Here is a 20163-nt window from a genome sequence, read left to right as displayed (position 1 = left end):
TCACTTTCAAAATCCTCACTCACACCTACAAATGCCTACACAACAACGGACCCAAATACCTTAACGACAGAATCAACTTCCACGTACCCAAAAGAAACCTCTGATCTTCCATCCTCGAACTGGCCGAAACCCAGCGCATCCACAGAGCCAGAGCAGGCTGAAGATCCTTCTCTCACATTGCACCCAAGACATGGAACAAGCTACCGGAAGACATCAGATGTGCCCCCTCCCTGAACAACTTCAGGAAGACCCTCAAGACCTGGCTCTTCGGCTAAACAGATCTGCGGACCCCCCCCCCCCCACGCCTTGAGACCCTCACGGGTGAGTAGCTCGCTTACAATTCCCTGATTGATTGATTGAAGTCCACACTCTGCGCTGCACGTGCACTCGAGTGTGGTGTGAGAGATCTCAATAAGTATCATCAGGGCTACATTGTTTATCCCTATTTAAGACACTACGGGCCCGATTATGATGTCGGGCGAAACGACTCCTCCCGACATTCGAAATCTCTTCGACCGTGTCAGAACCCATCCGACCGACTCGGTCAGTTTACAATCTGCCCAACAGATTATGATGTGTGTAGTCGGATTGTAAACCACACGGTCTTTCCGAATCTGTACCGAACGGCTCTTGGAGCATCTGTGTCGGTCGGACCCACACCGCACCGCTCTTCGGACAGCATTTCCAACCGTGCGATTACAATGCCGGTTTCCAACAGCCTTTCCGAGTCGGCCTGTCTGACACAAAATGGCTGTCGGAAAGTAACTTTGGGGGCCCTAGGGGCCCTAGTAGGGCCCCCTTCACCCTGCCTCCGGTTGTGGTCCGAGGGGTTACCCAAGTGACCCGCCTGTAAAACCCTGCACTGTGTGGTAGGCACCATGGGGTGCCTGCGATAGGGTGCATGTTTTTCTGCAAACACCCTATTTCCCCATAGGAGCCTGTGTTGTCAGTCGGAACATGGGCTCCCATTGAAATCAATGGGAATCCGACCGAACCGTGTTTGGTCGCATCGTAATCGGTCAGGCGGAACTGCCGACTGCGAGTCGGTCAGATCCGAATCCGAGACGGTGTCTGGCGGAAAGCTCGCCCAACATTGTAATCGGGCACTACGTGTCTCTATGATTGGAATAAGACCTTAGCTACCACAGAAGTCCAGTAAGGTGGATCAGTTGACAACTGCATCCATTGGAGAAATCTGGGTGACCTGAAAGTCACAGGTCTGTTCACTCAAGCTAAAATACTTTTTATACAACCTTCAGAAAAAAAATAACATTTTGGCTAATTATAACTTTTGTCAGTCCCTCTGAACAAAACAAAGCCTGACGTGCTGTCAAAGTGTATTAATTATTAACGACAGAGAAAATCAACCAGGTTACACAAATTGCCCTGGTATCTTGCACCTTGGTTCTTTTAGCTGCATGTGATCATTGTAAAATTGTGCTATTTTGCTCCATTTAGTTTTTCGGATCGCAGCAATGTATATAGCTTCTGAAATAATTTTTCTGCCGTTTGCAGAAAGTAAACATAAATAAATTTTTGCTGCTACTAAACAGCACAGTGCACTGCAAAACAAAATGGGCCAAAAATAGCGTAACTTTATAGTTCATTATATTGTGCTTAACTATTTGCAAATGATAATGCTGCAGCCATTTATGTGGTGCAGTTCCTTGACTTTGTCCTCCAAAACATCATCGTGTGCCTTCGGGTGCCTAGATTTAAGCAAAGCTTCGCTACAATTATGACAAGCTTTGGTAAGGCCATTAAGGGTTTACTTTAAAAGTGCAAGTGGTTGGCTTTGCCAATACTTGTTTTCATTAGCCTGAACAAAATAATAAAATGGCCACCAGTGCGTGACTATGTGGCCACGTACTGGGATGGCAGTTTTGGAATGGGTTTTCTAATAAAGAAGCCATCAAAGATGGCAGCTGTTGTTTGCATTGTGACTCATTAATGCTCATGCGTCTTGACACACTGCAGCCATTTTGACATTTTCTAATTTACTTTTCCAGAATCTGCAGGTAGAAGTGTCTATCGGAAGAAAAAGTTATTTACCTTCAGTAATGATCTTTCTAGTGGATACTCTGTCTACCTGCAAATTCCTCACTTATTCCATCTACTTCCACGTCTTGAAGAAGGTTCATGTAATAATAATAATAAGGCTCCAAGTTAGTTGTTGCCCTGCACCTTATCAGAATGTATGTCCTCATCCTGTTTGCAGCGTGATAAAAACAGATGGTAAACTAAGGCATGTATGGCACAGATACAGATACGGAGCCAGCGCTGGATAGACAGGATTGTTCTCTGGCCTGTGCCAGGCTATGCTTGTCAGAATCGCGAGGAGTATGTAATTACTGCTTTAATGTGGAAGTACTTACAAATATGTGTTTCACACATCAGTGGCTTTTTGAGTGTGTGGTAGTGAAACCCTATGTGGCAAACAGATATAACTCACGAATTTGGTAGAATGCGTACCATTTAGAAATTAATAGGTCTGTAGGAAGTCTGGATAACCTCAACTTGTGAAACTCTATTTTAAGGCATGGTATTTGGCATGCTTTTGTTCTGGTTGGTGTCCTGAAAAGTTGTTCGTCATGAGCGGCATTATAATATCTAAATATTTGCTTTCTCTTGAAGCGCTGATGGAAGGGGCTGACGTGTAACTGGACATGTCGAAGTATTTGTTGAAAAGTACCCTGTGAAGTACCCTACATTATCGACAGTAACAAAATACCAAAACAACACAACATAAATACGCAAGGCAACTCCACAACGACACAGCACTGTAACACAAAGGGAACACAGCAATAGGCCATAACAGGAAACGCCAAAACAGCCATTACAGAACACAACCAAAATGCAGCCACAAACACCAGAACACAAATCACAGTACAGTACAACACAAAACCAACACTCTATAAAACAACAATTGCAACTTAGTTGCGGTGTTATATTGTGATGGTTTGCTGCACGTTTTTGTAATTTGTTTGTGTTGTCTCATTGATGTGGTGTTCTGGTACGTAGTTTTGTTGTGTCATTGTGTTGCTTTGTCGTATTGTGTTGATGTGTTGCATTTAGTGTTATTGTATTGTCTTGATGATGCATTGATTTTGATGGTGTGGTATTTTGTGTATGTTGTGGCGTATTATATTTTGTCTTGTGTTGGTGTATTTAATGTTAAGTTTTTTTGTGTTGTATATTGATTCACTGTTGGATTGGGGTGATGCGTTCCAATATTGCATCTCACCTGCATATTGTCATCTTAAACATGCACAAACACTCTCCCCTCACAAAAAACCCACTTTAATGAAGCAATGATAAATGTTTACACGAAGCACTGCACTGCTTACCACCAAGTGCCTATAACCGAGATTGCCCTAAATGTTTACCTCCCTCTCTAACCGACCTCTAACCCCTGTATCTGCCGAGAAGGAAAGTACAGAAACACATTTGAACGTGCTTGGTTGAAAATAAACGTTCAAGCCTGTAGTTGGGACCAACTAAACTGCCTAGCCGAAATACTGTAATGGGAATAATATGTGAAAGTCACATTCCCATGTATGTCGTCAACTAAGATTAATGAATAGGGAAATTAGAAATGCTTTTCGTAGGTAACTTTATAAGTTTAAAGCTTATCCATCCTCATAAGAGGAAATAATTGTGTGTATATCCGTCTAGACTACCTACAGGGAGAATTCGCTCCAGCAACTTACCAACTTTTTAAAGGAAGTTTTCTGCTAGCACTGTTAGCAACACTACAACATATGCAAAGAGTGGGCGTCTGCGCTAACGTTTTGTCGCTTGTCTCATGCTGTTGGCTGTTTTGATTTATCCTTCTCCTGTAGAAAGTAAGGCATGAGGCACTATTTTACTTCTAAAAGCACATTAACTAGTTACAGATTAAGTGCAGTGCCATGCATTCATTTTGCATGTAAGTCAGTTTTTTTTTGTTATTTTTCACATCAGCCTTTTTTATCGTCATTGTCATCTGAGTGTCAGAACTGGTATGTGTACACATTACAACATTAAAGTCAACAACATTATTGTCTTTGTCAATGTTTGTTTCTTTTACAGTGCTGTAAAATTAGCCTGTTTTTTGCCCAATATTGTTTCAGTTCTATTTACTTTAGAGTGGGCATTTCTTTAAGCCTACATTAATGTGTGATATAGCATTTTCTTGTGTGGATGCTTTCAATAAGGACATTCGGTGATTCTTGTCTATTTTGATTTTGTTTTTTGCAGATTGACAAAGCAGGGTCTCCTGCCCAGTTTGGAGGACTTGCTGTTTTATACTATTGCAGAGGGACAAGAAAAAATACCTGTTCATAAATTCATCACTGTAAGTGCCTTTCACTTTTAATAATTACTTTCGCAAGTCATTAAGTTTGGAATTTTGAGCTGTGAATTTCTAAACTGTTTATTTTTTACATTTTGGATGGCTCTTGCTGTCACATGGTAATGTATGCGTGTTGTGTGGTAGAATGTTAGCTAACCTTTGCTCATTTTGCTGTTGTTGGTGTCAGCCACAATGGTCTAAACAGTTTTGGTAGCTGGCGTGCTCTATAGCCTCATTAAGCTGGCACGTAAGCTGATGCCTATCTCTTTCGAGAGTATATATGTGTCACATCTCAGAATTCCACTAAGGGAGCTGAAACATCTAAGACGTCTTAAACTATCACCTTCATAGTTTATTATCTCTGCAAAAGAATTGCAATCTCAACAGCCCACACCACAACGAGAGATTTTAAAACCTACTTGTAAAAATACAGTTTACTTGTGCTCATAAAATTCTAATATCCTATAATAGACCCATCAAATCCAAGGCCCTTATGACTAGTAGGTTTCTACACAAGTTTTTTTGTTTGTTTTTTAAAATAAACTTGTATATAACAAAGTAAGACTAAAAAATATACTGAATACCGGTATGGTGATTTCGTCCACTATAATATTCTGTTTTTTCTAATCCTGTTCTCTGCTTTTACATGTTCATTTCACCCTCGTAAATTGACAATTTTGTCCCGGTAACAGACCCCCAGTTTTGCAGAGAGTCTCCTCCAATTTCTGCAAGGCTGGGTCTTGCCCTATCCATTGCTGTCTCATTGTTAAATCAAACCCCAGGTCCATTGTGGAGTGCAGAAATTGTTTGGATTTATTAAGCAGGCGCCAAGACATTATCCAGAAGCTTATCAGCACATTTTCTTGATGGATATACAGCAAATTGTTGTTCACTCCTTTGGCTAATTCACCAGAGAATACTTGTAGCCAGTCCACTGGCTGATTTGTCATGCAACATGATGACCAGTGCAAATGATTGAATAGAAACCACAAAGCTGCCGGACAAATATGCAGGACAGGCACCCCGCTTGCCAGCGCAGTGGTTGCAGCTTTGGAGGAATGCGCTTGTAAGCGGATCACAGACACAATATCATTCCATACAATATCGAAGCACAAAAATATCGAAAATTAAATATCAATCACAAAAATATTGACTTACTATACTTAACTAGTAAAACCACAAATATTGAGAACAAATATATATCGTTAATAAAAATATACATTTTTAACTATATCCAAAATATCGTTACCTTTAAATAAAATACTATACCAACAATATCGATACAAAATCGATACACACAATATCAATGATCATATTGCAGCGAAAATAAAATATTCACTAATAAATATTTAAAAACACTTTTAACATAAAACAATGACTCAATATAAAAATAAGACGTTGTATACTCCTAGTTCAGTTAAACAAAAATATTACACTTGATTTTGAAAAATAAATAACAAATTATAACTACAACTCTAAAAAATATAAGCATAAACTAAAAGCATATCAAGTACCTCCTAAATATTAATAATTACATATATACAAAAGTAGCAAAGTAAAACAAATTAAACATTTTAAAAAAATGTGATAAACTTCTGAATATTTTTATAAAACTACAGTAGGGGTTGCATGTACTGCCCAAATGTTCCAATTTAAAAATATTTTCTTAAACCATTATTATACATGTTCATGAAAACAAAATGTTTGCTAAATATTAATAGAACAAAACAATTTATATAAATGTAATACATAAATTTACGTGTTCAGAATTATAAAAACATTTTTATTTTAAAATAAACGTATTCTAAAGAGCCCTCCACCCTTACCCCCTAAAGACCCAATATCCTGCTGCTATATATATTAATGCAACTAAAAATACAAATTTTAAAAAATACATAACGAAAAATTTGGCCTACTAAAAACACAAATCTAAAATAATATAAACCGATACAAAACACACAATATTATGAATTACATACTAACTGATACAAATGATATTACATGTGATATTTTCTGCATCAGTATTTTTTACAATAATATTAAAAACAAAACTAAAAATTTTATTTTTACCTTTCATATTCCTGACAATATTTTTGATGTCCCTATACTCTTGACACAATATTATTGTATCACAAGATGTTTTCCCGACTCTGTTCAAACACCCCGGCAAGCAAGCCTTTGGAGGGTGTTTCTTACAGAGTGCCTAGCAGATCTTAATGCAGAGAACAATCCACCGGGAGATGGTTACTTTTGTACTACCTTGAGCTTCCTTACGTCTGAGAACCCCACAAAGAGTTGAGCTTCCACGCGGTGTTCTCTGGTGTGATCTATATAAAAGCTTAGTGCTCTCTTTACGTCCAAACAATGGGGCATCTTGTCTTTCTTTGAACGATTAGGTGGAGCAAAGAATGCCATAAGGGTGATAGCCAGGCCGACATGTAATGGGGTGTTCACTTTCAGTAGAAAGGAAGCTCGGGTCCTTAACATCAATTTATCCTGGAAGAATGTTTTATAAGGCAGTTGCATCTCTCTCACACACCTAGCCAATGTTAAGGCAATGAGAAACACCATTTTCAATGTCAAAAGTCTCAAGAGGCAATGGTGTAAAATGGATGCCTATCAAAAAAGTGAGTACTAAATTCAAGACCACTGTGGCAACATGAAGAGTGTTAGTGGATATAAATATTGCACAATTGAAAAATCAAAACATAACAGGTGATTGAAATAAAGAAGTCTGATTAGGGAACCACAACAAAGATAACAAAGCCATCTTGTAGCCTTTAACTGTGCCAAAAACAAGTCCTTGCTAGGCCAGAGACCAAGCAAACAGCAAAACTTCAGACTACTTGGCTTGTAGTGGATAAAGTTTGGCAGTTGACACAAATTTGTCCCAACAACTGGCGCAGGCACATTTCGTACAGTGATGCCTTTTTGCCAAGATAACATAACCAACCTCATGAGGAAGGTCAGATAGAAGTCAACTGAGACTGCTCAATCTCCATACATGGAGATGCAGAATGCACAAGCCTGGGTGCAGTACCCTATCCTGCTGCTGCGACAGAAGCTCATCCCAAAGCGACAGCTTGATTGGAAGACAGATGCTCCTGCCCAGGAGTTCCGTGTAACCTGCTCTCCTGGCCCTCACTGGTGCTGTTAAGATGACTTCAGCCTGGTCATTTCTGATCTTCTTCAGAACTCTGGGTAGGAGAGGCTGAGGTAGGAAGGCATAAAGGAGTCCCAAACTCCACTCTAGGAGGAATGCGTCTGAGAGAGCGCCTTTTGGCCTAATGACTTGCAGCACACGAAAGTGCTGATATTGCATTTTTTTGGGCTGTGGCAAAAAGATCACTTTAGGTTTCTCTGTATTGATGGAAGACACCCTGCGTCCCCTCGAGTGTAATTGTATTCATGGTCCGCTAGGCATCGGTAGCTGAGTTTGCCTGCCATGGCGTTCAAGAGATCCCGCTAGGTGGATCACCACTCATCCAAGCTGCTCAAAGTCTCCTGTCATAGAATCCCATCCCTCACTGCTTGTTGCAGTACCACATGGTGGTGGCATTGTCTGTGTGCACCTGCACAAACCTGATCGTGGGCAGGAAGGCTTTCAATGCCAAGCTAATCACTCTTAACTCCAGCAAATTATTGGGTAGTTGAGCTTCTGCCATAGACCAGAGGCCTCTGATGTCTATCTCTCCCAGATGGCTTCCCCAACCCCGGAACAATGCATCTATTACCACTGTTAAATCTGGGTGGCATAAGGTGAGGGGCATGCTACTGACCTAATCCTAGTCCAGCTGCCACTACTGTAAGTCTTTCGCAGTCTCCAAAATCTGTATACAATCTGACAAATTCCCCATGTGCTGTGCCCACTGGGATTTCACGTCCCACTGCAGAGCCCGCATATGCCATCTGGCATGTTTCACCAGCATGATGCAGGAGGCCAACAATCCCAACAGCCTCCTTTATCTGGGGTGTAGGGCAGACCAGACCTGGGCTAGCTTTAGCATCTTGAATTTCTACCTCTGCAGGAAGGCATTTAGAGTGTAGAGATTTAAAATGAGATGAGGGCCTCCATCCCCCTTCAGCACTGGGAAGTAGCAGGAGTAACAGTCTGCTCCTACTTATGATAGCGTAACCGTCTCTATCCCTTTGTCCCAAAAAAGTAGCCCTTTCTACTGCAAGATGGACAGGTGGCCCTCTGTCAGTCTCCTTAATGGTGGGAAGAATTGTGACGGGTGGAAAGAAAAGGCAGGTCGTATCCCTGTGTACAAGTTGAAGGACCGACTTGTCTCAATTGATGACTTACCATTCTTGGAGGAAATATTGAAACCTTCCTCCAGCAGCATGGCTTTGTGCCAGAAGGGACACATTGAGGTCGTTTAGCAGACGCTAATGCAGATTGTGTGGGGCATTATGCTGCACGTTGTCCCTGACGTCCTGGGTGTTCGCTTTGCGCGCCACATCCTCGCCCATCAAAGGGCTGGGAGGCCCATTGGGCTGGCAGTTGAGTCTGACCTTGGCGATATATGCAACCCTTACTGTAGCACCAAAGGGTGAAATTGCTGATCGAGCTGTCTGTATGGAGCAGACAGACCTAAGAAGCATGCTGTGGCCATGCTTTCTTTAAAGATGTTTACCACTTCCTCTTTGGATGTCAAGATTAATGCCCCCACAGACTGCTTGCCATCAACCTAGAGCTTGAAGCCCTTGCTCACTTTTAATAATGCCTTGTTGGAATCAGTCCTTCTGGCATGGGAATAGTCTGCTTCAGCGCCCACAGTGAGTTGATTGGTGGCAAGGTGCTATCGGCCTGCATCTGGGGGCTCACCCTTTCTACTCACTTAACCATCTCCGGAGAGCCTGGTTATTTAGGCTAATTGTTCTTCGCGACAGGTGTGGGGGACTTTTCCTATGGCACCGTCGGACAAGGCAGCCAAACGTCTGCAACAATTTTTTCTCTGCTCAAAGTATGGCATTAAAATCTTTGAATGAAGCTTTTCCTCTTGTTTTTTAATTTTATTAAATTGGTCTTTATAAATTTTTTTAGCAAACGTGTCAATGCCACGTTTCATCTCAGCTAGATCTATTCATACCCTATGGCACATGGCCCAACTGGTTATCCGTATCCACAAAGGTATGCAGTTCCGATACAAACTAGACAGGAGGAAAGAAAATGGGCAGGACAGAGGAATATATACTTTTAGTTCGCATGCATTACATCGCATGCCTTTACAACGCGGTTGTTACAACAACCGCGTTGTTACAACGCAAACTATTAGATCATAAGTCATTTTAACGACTTGCTGTAGGGGGCACCCTGGACTTAGGAATAATATAATATACTATTCCTACTACAGTTTGTGCAACAGCAGGTAAGGGTTTGGATTCTAAATCCAATACCAGTGCGCCCCATTTAGCAAGTCGTTGAAACGACTTGCGATGTAATGGTAAGTAAGGCATGCAATGTAACGCATGCGTTGTTGCGGGTGTTTCCTGGACAGAGAGGGCTGATCAAGCATATTGGGGTGGGGAGGGGGGTTGGATTGATCAGAAGAAAGAGCTCTCACACTGCAAGATGGGTGTCATGCTTCATCATCGGGCAGCTCCTTATTGGGCCGGCGCTGCAATGCCCAACAGGCCTCATGATGGGGCTTTTTGCTGGAGATCTTTTAAAACCTGTGATGAGATGAGTATGAGGGTGCAGTATGTGTGTAGATTGGTGACTGTGGTTTAAAAATGACTTATAGGAACCTAAAGTATTTTTGCAGTTTGATATAGCGCAAACTTGATCCGCAGGTATCAGAGTGCTTTACATGAGCACCAGTTGCAGTAAAGACAGACAGATTCATTTTTTTTTTATGAACGTGGAGATTGAGTGATTTGCCCAGAATCACAGGATGTTTGAGCCTCCCGCCTGACTCTAACCTAGTTCCCCGGCCTCAGTCAGCCATACTAGCCGTTGAGCCATACCCTCTCCTGCTTTTTGATAAGCACGTGTTCTTGTCATGAGTAAAAATGAAGAGTGGCTGTGTTGGAGACAATGATCCTCTACAGTTCAAAGTGTGGTGAAGGTGATCCTTCTCCCCGGCAACAAATGGCAGGCGTAAAAGATGCACGCCAAAATCAGGTCCTGATAAGCCCGAAACGAAGTGGATCACCTTTATACCTTAAGGGATTTACAACACCCGGTTGGCCTACATTGCCTTGGATTGATATTTTGACGATTCATGGATTTCTTTAATGGATCGGTCGAACTGCTTCTAGCCTTGAAAAAGTCCTTTTAGGACGAAACACGTGTCGGCTGTTGTGTACACATTTCTGGATTGTTCAAGAAGATATATTAAAGAAACGTGCAAGTGCAAATCCAAAGCTATTGATGGACTCTAATTTTCTGACATGCTCAAACATATTGTGGATACCAGCTTCCCTGGTTTATTATAATTGTCGTGTGCTATAGCAATTGTGGCAAAAAGACGAGAAACATGTTGACCCAGCCGCCATCCCCTCATCTTTCTCCTCTTCCTCTGCCTCCTCTTCCTTTGCCTTTTCTTCCTTCCCTTTCTCCTCCTTGTCCTCACCCTTCTCTTCCTGCGCACCACCACAAGCAAATAAGTCCTTGTTTGCTCCTACCAGTACACCAGGAGCCTGTGTGGGGCTGGGTGTCCTCCTTTCTACCAGCGTGGAAGCCAATTACTTTGGATCAGTGGGTCCTTTAGAAAATGGAAAGGAGGTATGCCATACCTTTCCTGTAGGCTCCACCTTCCCTTCCTCCTCTGTCCAAAGACCATCTTTCCTTTTTCATGCAAGACGTGGCAGTGTTCCTTCTGAAAGGAGCAGTAGAGTTAGTGCCAGAGCAGGGTACTTGGCAAGAGTTCTATTCACAATACTTTTTGATCCCAAGAAGGGTGGCATTCTGTGTCCAATCTCAGACCTAAGAGTACTGAATTTCTACCTCCGGGAGCAGAAGTTCAAGATGCTGACCTTAGCTCAGGTCCTATTGGCATTGGAAGCGGAGACTAGGTGGTGTCTTTCCACTTCAGGATGCATACTTCCACATCCTGGTCCTGCAGTTTCACCAGTAGTACCTGCGTTTTAATGGTAGGTTCTGCCCATTACCAATTCGCTGTAATCCTGTTTGGTTTGACATTGGCACCTCAAGTCTTCACCTGGGTAATTGCAGTGGTTGCTACTCATCTCAGAGGGTAAAGTAGTCCAATCTTCCATACCCGGATAACTGTCTGTTTAAGGATGTGTAAATGGAGCTGGTGACACACCATCTGCACTCAACGGCAACTGTGCTGTTTGATCTGGGCTTGTCAATCAGCAGGCCCAAATCTCACCTAGAGCCTCCCAGGGTATCCTGTTTATAGGATCGGTTCTAGGCACTACCCTTATTTGCGCCTTTCCTCGTCATCAAAGGTTGCAAGACATCCGAAAGATTGTATATCCTTCCTGGAATGCTTTAGAGTTCCAGTCCTGATCAGCTTACGTCTGCCGGCTTCCCGTGTACTCCTGGTCAAGCATGCATGTTGGCATACAAGTGCTCTACAGTGGTGCCTCTGGAGTCAGTAGTTCCAACATGGGTAGACCTGTCAGACACCAATGTCATCTCTCGGTATGCAGCCGCAGATGTGGTCTGCTGGGTGAACGAGGTGCACCTTCTCCGAGGGATGCCTTTCAGTCCCCCTCCAACCATGACCATGGATGCCTCCAAGCTAGGGTGGGGAGCACATGAAAATCAGGGGTATCTAGTCTCCGGAACAACATGTGCTTCATATGAATCTGCTTGAACTGTGGTTGATTTTGTTGGCACTCACGGCCCTCCTCCGATCCATCCGGTGTCAGTCTGTCTAGATCTTGACAATACGACTGTGATGTGATATATGAACAAACCAGGGTGAATAGAGTCTCAACTACTATGTCTAGAGGCATTTAGTCTGTACGCTTTGCCAGTTTCAAGGGATTTCATTAACAGCCTGCCTAGATCTATGAATTTCAGAGACGACAGCTTGAACCGATGTTATCTTGCAGATCACAAGTGGCAGCATCTGCCAAAGGTAGTCCTAGATTTCTTCAGCAAGAGGGGAACTCCACAGGTGGACTTGCTTCAGATTGGCCAAGTTTTCCAGTATTAGGGGTGTCTTTCATAGATTCACATGCCTGAATCATTCCCCGTCGTCGAGACGGGAGCCTCCGGTACATAAAAAAGTAATGTCCTATAGACATACATAGAGAAAAATAGGCCTAAGGGCCTCCCCTTAGTAGCCTATCCTAGTCCTTATGTAAAAAGGACCAAACTCTTAGAGTCAGCCAATCAGCTATCACCTCCCTCTAGAACCTTCCTGGCAGGAGCCTCAGTCCCTCAGATTTTCTACCGCACGTTGTGCTAGGGAGTCTCCAGCCTGAGTTCTCCTCAGGATTTCTTTCAAGCCAGATTGTTCACTTTTTTGGTGACTTTCTACTTCAAGGATTGAACGCAGACCACTTCAGGCCTCTTGTTACTGCAGTGAGTGTTTATTTCTTCTACAACTCCTGGCATGTCTGAATCCCAGAAGAAAGCCCTTTTCAGGGCTTGCTCTTCATGTGGGAAGAAGAGGCTTCATGTGGACGACAAGCATGACCTCTGCCTGTATTGCCTGTATCCGGACCACGTCCCTAAGGACTGTAAAATCTGTAGGTCTTTCCCTCACAAGACCTTGAGAGACAGAGAGGGTCGTCTGCTTATCTGGCTGGACAGGCTCAAGGACAGGGAGAGTGTGCTATCCTCAGAGGCGAGCTTTTCCGGAGCCTCTGAAGTCTCCCTGAAGAGGCCGAGAGTGATGTCTCCTGGCCCCTCAGACGCTCCTCCTATGAAGACACACAAGAAGTCTTCAGAGGCAAGATCTTCAAAATCTTCAGTGTCTGGCAAGGACTCTCTGACTTTTAAGAAGCCTACCCTGTCGGCCAGCAAAATTGCGACACCTTCCTCAGCGCAAAAAAGGGCGCCAGGTCATGTCTCCACAGCGACGACGACCGTGTCCACAACGACAGCGTCGTCAGTCTTCTCGTCGACGACGACCACCCCTTCATCGTCGTCAGCAGGTACTCCTATTTCGTCTATTATACTGTTAAAACCGTCGTCTGCGTCTAAGTCATCGTCGACGACAAAGATTGTCCCGTCGACGACGACATCGTCGATGAGGAGTCCACCGTCGACGGAAGAGTCGACGACGAAGGCATCGACGACGAAGGCATCGACGACGAAGGCGTCGACGACAAATGAATCGTCGACGAGCGCATCGTCGACGAAGACATCGTCGACGAGGAGAGTATCGTCGACGGAGACGCCGTCGGCGAAGACCATGCCGTCGACGACGGTATCGTCGACGGGAAAGTCGTCGTCGTCGTCCATGGGGAAATCCAAACTGGTAGGAATGTCAGCACGGAAGACAGCAGGGGTTCCTGTAGAGGTATCGACATCTGGCAAACTGACCAGACCACAGATTACACCGGAAACGACGTCTCCAAGTAAGGTGCAAACCAATTTGCCTATGGAGATTCTTCAGAGTGAGGAGTCGGAAGAAGAGCTCTTTGATCAGGCTACTTCCCCCTCTGAGCTGTACGTCAAATGTCAAAGCACGGACGAGGAACAGGAGGAGATGAGCGGGCAGGAACGCCCCGTCCAGGAACAAGTTCGCACGGAGGTCACCCCGATGGTATGTCTTCCCCTGTCGATCGTTAATGACCTCAAATACCTTCTCCGGGACTACAAGCAACGTTTCCCGGAGTCGCCAGCACTGGACACAGGGGGCCCAGTGCCTACTACAATTCCATCAACGACAGCCCCAAAGCAATCACGACCAGCGACTCAGGTCTGCCGCGAGAAACCGCCACCTCAGGTGATAGTGTCATCGGATGAGGAGCCTGAGGAGATGGAAGAGGGGGAGGTCCAGGAAGACCAGACGGACAAGGATGAGGAGGAGGAGTATGTGCCATCCTCCCCACCTTCCCCACAACCGCGCCAAGCTGATTCACCGCCAGTGGATATTGGCGGTTTTCATAAGATAGTTGAACGAGCAGCGACGCGGTTTCATATGGTCATGGAATCAACGGAGACTGAGTGCTTCTTGCATGACTTTAAGGAGCAGACGAAGAAGACGACGAAGTCAATCCCTATCATTGACTTTCTCTGGGACCAGGGAAAGAAATTAATGCTGACGCCGGCTTCTGTGCCTGCGGTTGTGCCACGCCTGGACAAAAAGTACAAAGCTCCATCCACGGCACCGGCTTGCCTTAATGGACACCCGAAACCGGATGCGGTCGTGACCCAAGCGGCCCAGAAAAATTCTCGTAATCCTTCCTCTCCTCTGTCAGCCCCACCGGACAAGGAAGGCAGAAAATTGGACACAATTGGCAAAAGGTTTTCGACCACTTCGGCAATGACCATCAAGGTGGCCTACTCCATAGCCCTGTTAGGGCGTTATAACCGCCAACTTTGGGAGGATATAGCCCCATATTTAGCAGAGCTGCCAAGCGCAGTTCAGGAGGAGGTCAAGGCACTACTTTCTGAGGGCCAAACCTCGGCGGCCGAGATCATTGACTGTGCCATAGACGTGGCCATGACAGGCTTTCGTCAACTGGCTGGGGCTGCAGTCCTGCGCCGGCAGGGATGGCTGAAGGCAACATCGTTCAGGCAGGAAGTGCAGACGAAGGTACTGGACATGCCCTTCGACGGTCAACATCTTTTCGGGGACAAAATTGATGAGGCGCTCCAAGCTATCAAGAAGGACACTGACACGGCTAGAGCGCTTGGAACCTTGCAGGCAAGGAATCAGTCCTTTCGGGGCAACAAATCTAGAGGCCAGTCCTCCTACAGAGGATCCTACCAGAATAGGTCTTCGTATTCCTTCCAGAATAAGACCCAGTACCAGCAGAAGCAGCAACAAGGTCGGCAGTCTTCGTATGGAAGATCTAATTTCAGGGGTAAGAACCAAAAGAGGGGCACCGGCGGACGCCAGTGACCAGTTACTCCAGCCAGTCCACATACCATCTCCCTCATTAAAAATTGGAGGAAAATTGACCCATTTCCTGGAAAATTGGCGCCTCATCACCACGGATCGCTGGGTACTCCAACTCCTAAGATTCGGCCATTCCCTAGAATTTACCACCATCCCACCTGCAACCCCTCCCCGCAGGTTCCCACACAAACATCTGCGACTGCTTCTCCGGGAAATATCGGAGATGTTGAAGGAAGGAGCGATCGAGCGGGTTCCATCGGCTCAGAGGGAGAAAGGATTCTATTCCCGCTTCTTTCTGATACGCAAGAAAGAAAAGAAGTGGAGGCCCATTCTAGATCTCAGGGCACTCAACTCTTTCCTGAAGAGTCAGTCGTTCAGGATGGTGACGCTCCAAGAAATTCTAGGCATTCTAGAAAAAGGAGATTTCATGACATCCTTGGATCTTCAGGATGCCTACTATCACATCCCGATACTCAGGAGGCACAGGAAGTTTCTACGTTTCGAGGTGGCAGGACAGCACTACCAATTCAAGGTCCTGCCGTTTGGCCTCAAATCCGCTCCGCGGATTTTCACCAAGTGCCTTTCTCCTGTGGCAGCTTTCCTGCGTCAAATGGGTCACCAAGTCTTCCCCTACCTCGACGACTGGCTGGTAAAGGCACCCACAGCTGCAGGCGCAACCAAATCCTCCAACGCCTGTACCAATCATTTCCAACATCTAGGATTGACTCTCAATCTTCAGAAATCCTATATGTCCCCAACAAGAAGCATCACCTTCCTCGGGGCGACCTTGAATACGGAATGCGCGAGGGCATTTCCTTCAGAAGAAAGAAAAAACAAGATAATATCGCTGGCCACGGCGGTGGCATCAAGGAAGTCCCTAAGAGTTCGCACCTTCAAATCACTCCTGGGAATGATGTCTTCTTGTATACTCCTCATCCCTCACTGCAGGCTTCGGATGCGTCCATTGCAAGAAGCCCTCACGAACCAGTGGACTCAGAGTACGGGTTCGTTCGAAGACATTGTGAGGATAACACCGCGAATATCCAAAAGCCTCGAATGGTGGAAAGATTACAGGAATCTGTCTGTGGGACTGCCGTTTCTGCTTCCAGCAGCGCCACTTGTGATCACCACCGATGCATCTCTGGCGGGCTGGGGAGCTGTCCTTCAGGACCTCAGAGTGAGTGGCAAATGGTCAGATCAGGAGCAACATCTCCATATCAATCTTCTGGAGTTGAGGGCTGTGTATCTAGCGCTGCAAGCCTTTTTACCACGCATCCAGAACTCCCAGGTGCTCGTCAGAATGGACAACACCACGACGATGCACTACCTGAACAAACAGGGAGGAACGCGTTCGCTCACTCTATCACGCGAATCGCAAAAGATCTGGAACTGGCTTGTTCTCCATGGGATCACTCTCAGAGCGGACTATGTCCCGGGCAAGGACAACACCATTGCAGACGCCCTAAGCAGACAAAAATCCCTCTCCCACGAATGGGAGCTCGACGAGAATTCGCTAACACACGTATTCTCAGAATGGGGAGTCCCAGGAATCGACCTGTTTGCCACCAGGGAGAACGCCAAATGCCCAAGCTACGCAAGCTGGCATCCCCAACCAGGGTCGCTCGGAAATGCCTTTTCCATAGGCTGGTTCAGCGTATTTGCGTACGCTTTTCCGCCGTTCCCGATGATTTCCAGGGTCCTCAGGAAGATGAAGGCGGAGCCTTGTACCCTGATCCTAATTGCCTCGTTCTGGCCGAGGCAGCACTGGTTCTCGGACCTTCATCGCCTCTCCATCAGGACACCGATTCGTCTAAAACAGCACCCGAACCTGCTGACGATGTCCAACGGGCAGGTGCAATTCCCGAACCTGCAATCGCTCAGGTTATCGGCCTGGCTCCTGAGCACAGAGAGTTCTGCCATTTAAACATCCCGCAGGACTGCAGGGACGTGCTAGCAAAAGCGAGGGCGGACAGTACCAACAAAACCTACTCTCTCAAATGGAAGCGCTTCTGCGTCTGGTGTTTAGAGAAAGGCCTGAGACCACTCCATATCACACCTGAACAGATATTGCCATATCTACTACACTTGGCACAGTCGGGATTGGCGCATGCATCCATAAAGGTGCATCTGGCGGCAATTTCACGTTTTACCAGGACTTACAAAGGCCCGTCTCTCTGGTCCAGTAGGCTTATCAAACAGTTCCTCAAGGGGCTATATAGGTCCTTCCCAAGACCGCGACGGGTCCCACCGACGTGGCACCTCAACTTGGTCCTCAACCAACTCATGAAGCACCCTTTTGAGCCCATTCACCGAGCCTCCATCAAGTACATCTCATGGAAAACGGCTCTGCTGCTCGCTCTAACATCTGCCAGGAGAGTCAGCGAGCTGCAAGCTCTCTCCATTCAGGAACCCTTCATGCAGTTCAAACAGGACAGGGTGGTGCTGAGGACAAATCCCAAGTTCATACCGAAAGTGCCTTCAGACTTTCACCTCAACGAGCCGGTGGTTCTACGTTCCTTTTTTGCAAACCCTACCACGGCAGCAGAAAGGACACTCCACTCTCTGGATCTCAAAAGGTGTCTTAAGTTTTACATAGACAAAACAAAGAGCTTCAGGAAGTCATCGCAACTATTTGTGGCCTACAGTAGGCCAAGGTTGGGTATGCCTCTAACAAAACAGAGCATCTCAAGGTGGATCTCTTCAGCAATAGCATTCTGCCATGACGGGGCCGGACGGCCTTTGAGAGACAGGGTGGAAGCGCACTCCACCAGAGCGATGTCCACATCAGCAGCGCTGTTCGCTGGAGTGCCGATTTTGGACATCTGTAGAGCGGCGACGTGGAAGTCACCGCACACCTTCTCCAGACACTACTGCCTTGATGCCGAACTTACGAAGGATGCGGCAGTGGGCCAGGCGGTGCTTCGCCATCTATTCCAGTGAGGTGAGCCTTCCAACATCCCGCCATCCTGGTATGCACATTCTTTACTGGTTTACTGTTTTGACGTATGCCAATGTTTCAAACTGATATGATAATAGGTGTATTATCTCAAATATCTATATGGCATGTTACATCAGAAATGTGCATAATGTATTGCTAACTACTCTGATTCAGGCATGTGAATCTATGAAAGACACCCCTAATACTGGATAAGAAACGCGTTACTTACCTGTAATAGCAGTTATCCAGTATTGGTGTCTTTCATAGATTCACATGCAACCCTCCCGCCTCCCCTGGAAGGACTCACGTCTCTCTTTAACTATATTACGCCTACCTAGCTTGGTGCGTACGAAAATCTGAGGGACTGAGGCTCCTGCCAGGAAGGTTCTAGAGGGAGGTGATAGCTGATTGGCTGACTCTAAGAGTTTGGTCCTTTTTACATAAGGACTAGGATAGGCTACTAAGGGGAGGCCCTTAGGCCTATTTTTCTCTATGTATGTCTATAGGACATTACTTTTTTATGTACCGGAGGCTCCCGTCTCGACGACGGGGAATGATTCAGGCATGTGAATCTATGAAAGACACCAATACTGGATAACTGCTGTTACAGGTAAGTAACGCGTTTCTTGTTTGTGGTACGCAGACATTCTGCATTTCTCCCCTAGTTCCCCGCTCTGACTGCTGTCCGGGGCAGAACTTCTCTCCCTGTAAGGGATGATAGTACTTTACCCCAATCTGTGAGGACTCCATGGTCATGCCTTGAGAATGCTAGGGGACATCTAAGCTCTTTCCATCTGCCACCTGAGGTGGTGGACGTCATCCTGTCGGCTTGCCGCTCCGCCACAAAATCTGTATAATCTATCAGATGACAGTATTGCGTCATAATGTGCAGACAGCAGTGTTGACCCGTTGCGAGCTTGACTATCAGAGGTTCTCTAGTTTGCCCTCCCTCTAGCTCAGAGTGGGTATGTGGTGCGTAATATAAAAGGGTATTTGGCAGCATTGTCCACGTTCTTCTGTCTCCCAGCCCAACCTTCCTTGTTCATGTTCCCTATTGTGATGAGGTTCCTCAAGGTGTTGACTAATCTGTACCATTCTTTGTTATGCCCCAGTGAGACCTAAATCTTGTTTTTCCGTTTGTGATAAGGTCTTCATTTAATCCTCTTCAGTTTTTGATGACTATCACTTTAATACAGTGTGCCGGAGTGCCTGTCCATCATTTACAACATTTTAAATGTCAAGCTGCTTTTGTGAACCAGGGATGCGTTCCTCTCAAAAGTGGTTACTCCCTTTCGCCTGGGTCAGCCCATTATTTTCCATTCTTTTACCACTTGCCCCATTCCACAAAGAGTGTGAACTGGCTATATGACCTGGACCCGAGATGGGCGGACTTTATTTATGTTGACCTCAGTAGAGACATCAGATTGTACAACTGTCCGTTACTGTTGCAGTAGGAAAGGAAAGGCAGCACAGAAGGGGATGCTATCACGCTGGAACATGCTTTCAATAAGATGTGTTACACTATTACCAAAAAGGAGACACCTGAAGGAATTTGAGCTCCCTCCTGCAGAACCAAACCCTCGTATTCTGCTCTAGCAGGGAGCATTCTTATTGGAGAAATCTATTTCAAGGTGGCGATCTGCACACCTTCATCAAACATTACTGCTTGGACCAAGAGGTGCCTAGAGACAGGCCCTTTTCCTGGTCTGTTCTGAAGAGATTTCCTCCCGAACCATCCATAATCTCCTCACCAGGAAAAGTTCTGCTTGAGAATCTATTCAACCGGTGAGGAATATGCAGACAGACCTATACATTACAAGAAAAAGTTACTTATCTTTAGTAATGATCCTTTTGGTGGATACTCTTATCTATGTGTATATTCCTCACCTATCCCA

General features: G+C 45.5%; 1 protein-coding gene across 2 annotated transcripts in view; it reads left to right on the top strand.

Annotated features, from left to right (window-relative positions):
• Positions 1-20163, top strand: part of GLS (glutaminase) — a 932984-nt gene that overhangs the window by 111050 nt on the left and 801771 nt on the right. For both annotated transcript variants that reach the window (XM_085648790.1, XM_085648791.1), the window contains exon 2: positions 4240-4336. In XM_085648790.1, coding sequence (XP_085504916.1) covers positions 4240-4336 — 97 coding nt within the window. The remainder of the gene's footprint in view (positions 1-4239; positions 4337-20163) is intronic.

Source organism: Triturus cristatus, chromosome 3_2 (genome assembly GCF_964204655.1).
Source record: "Triturus cristatus chromosome 3_2, aTriCri1.1, whole genome shotgun sequence".
Lineage (NCBI taxonomy): Eukaryota > Metazoa > Chordata > Amphibia > Caudata > Salamandridae > Triturus > Triturus cristatus.
This window is presented reverse-complemented; position numbering and strand designations above follow the sequence as displayed.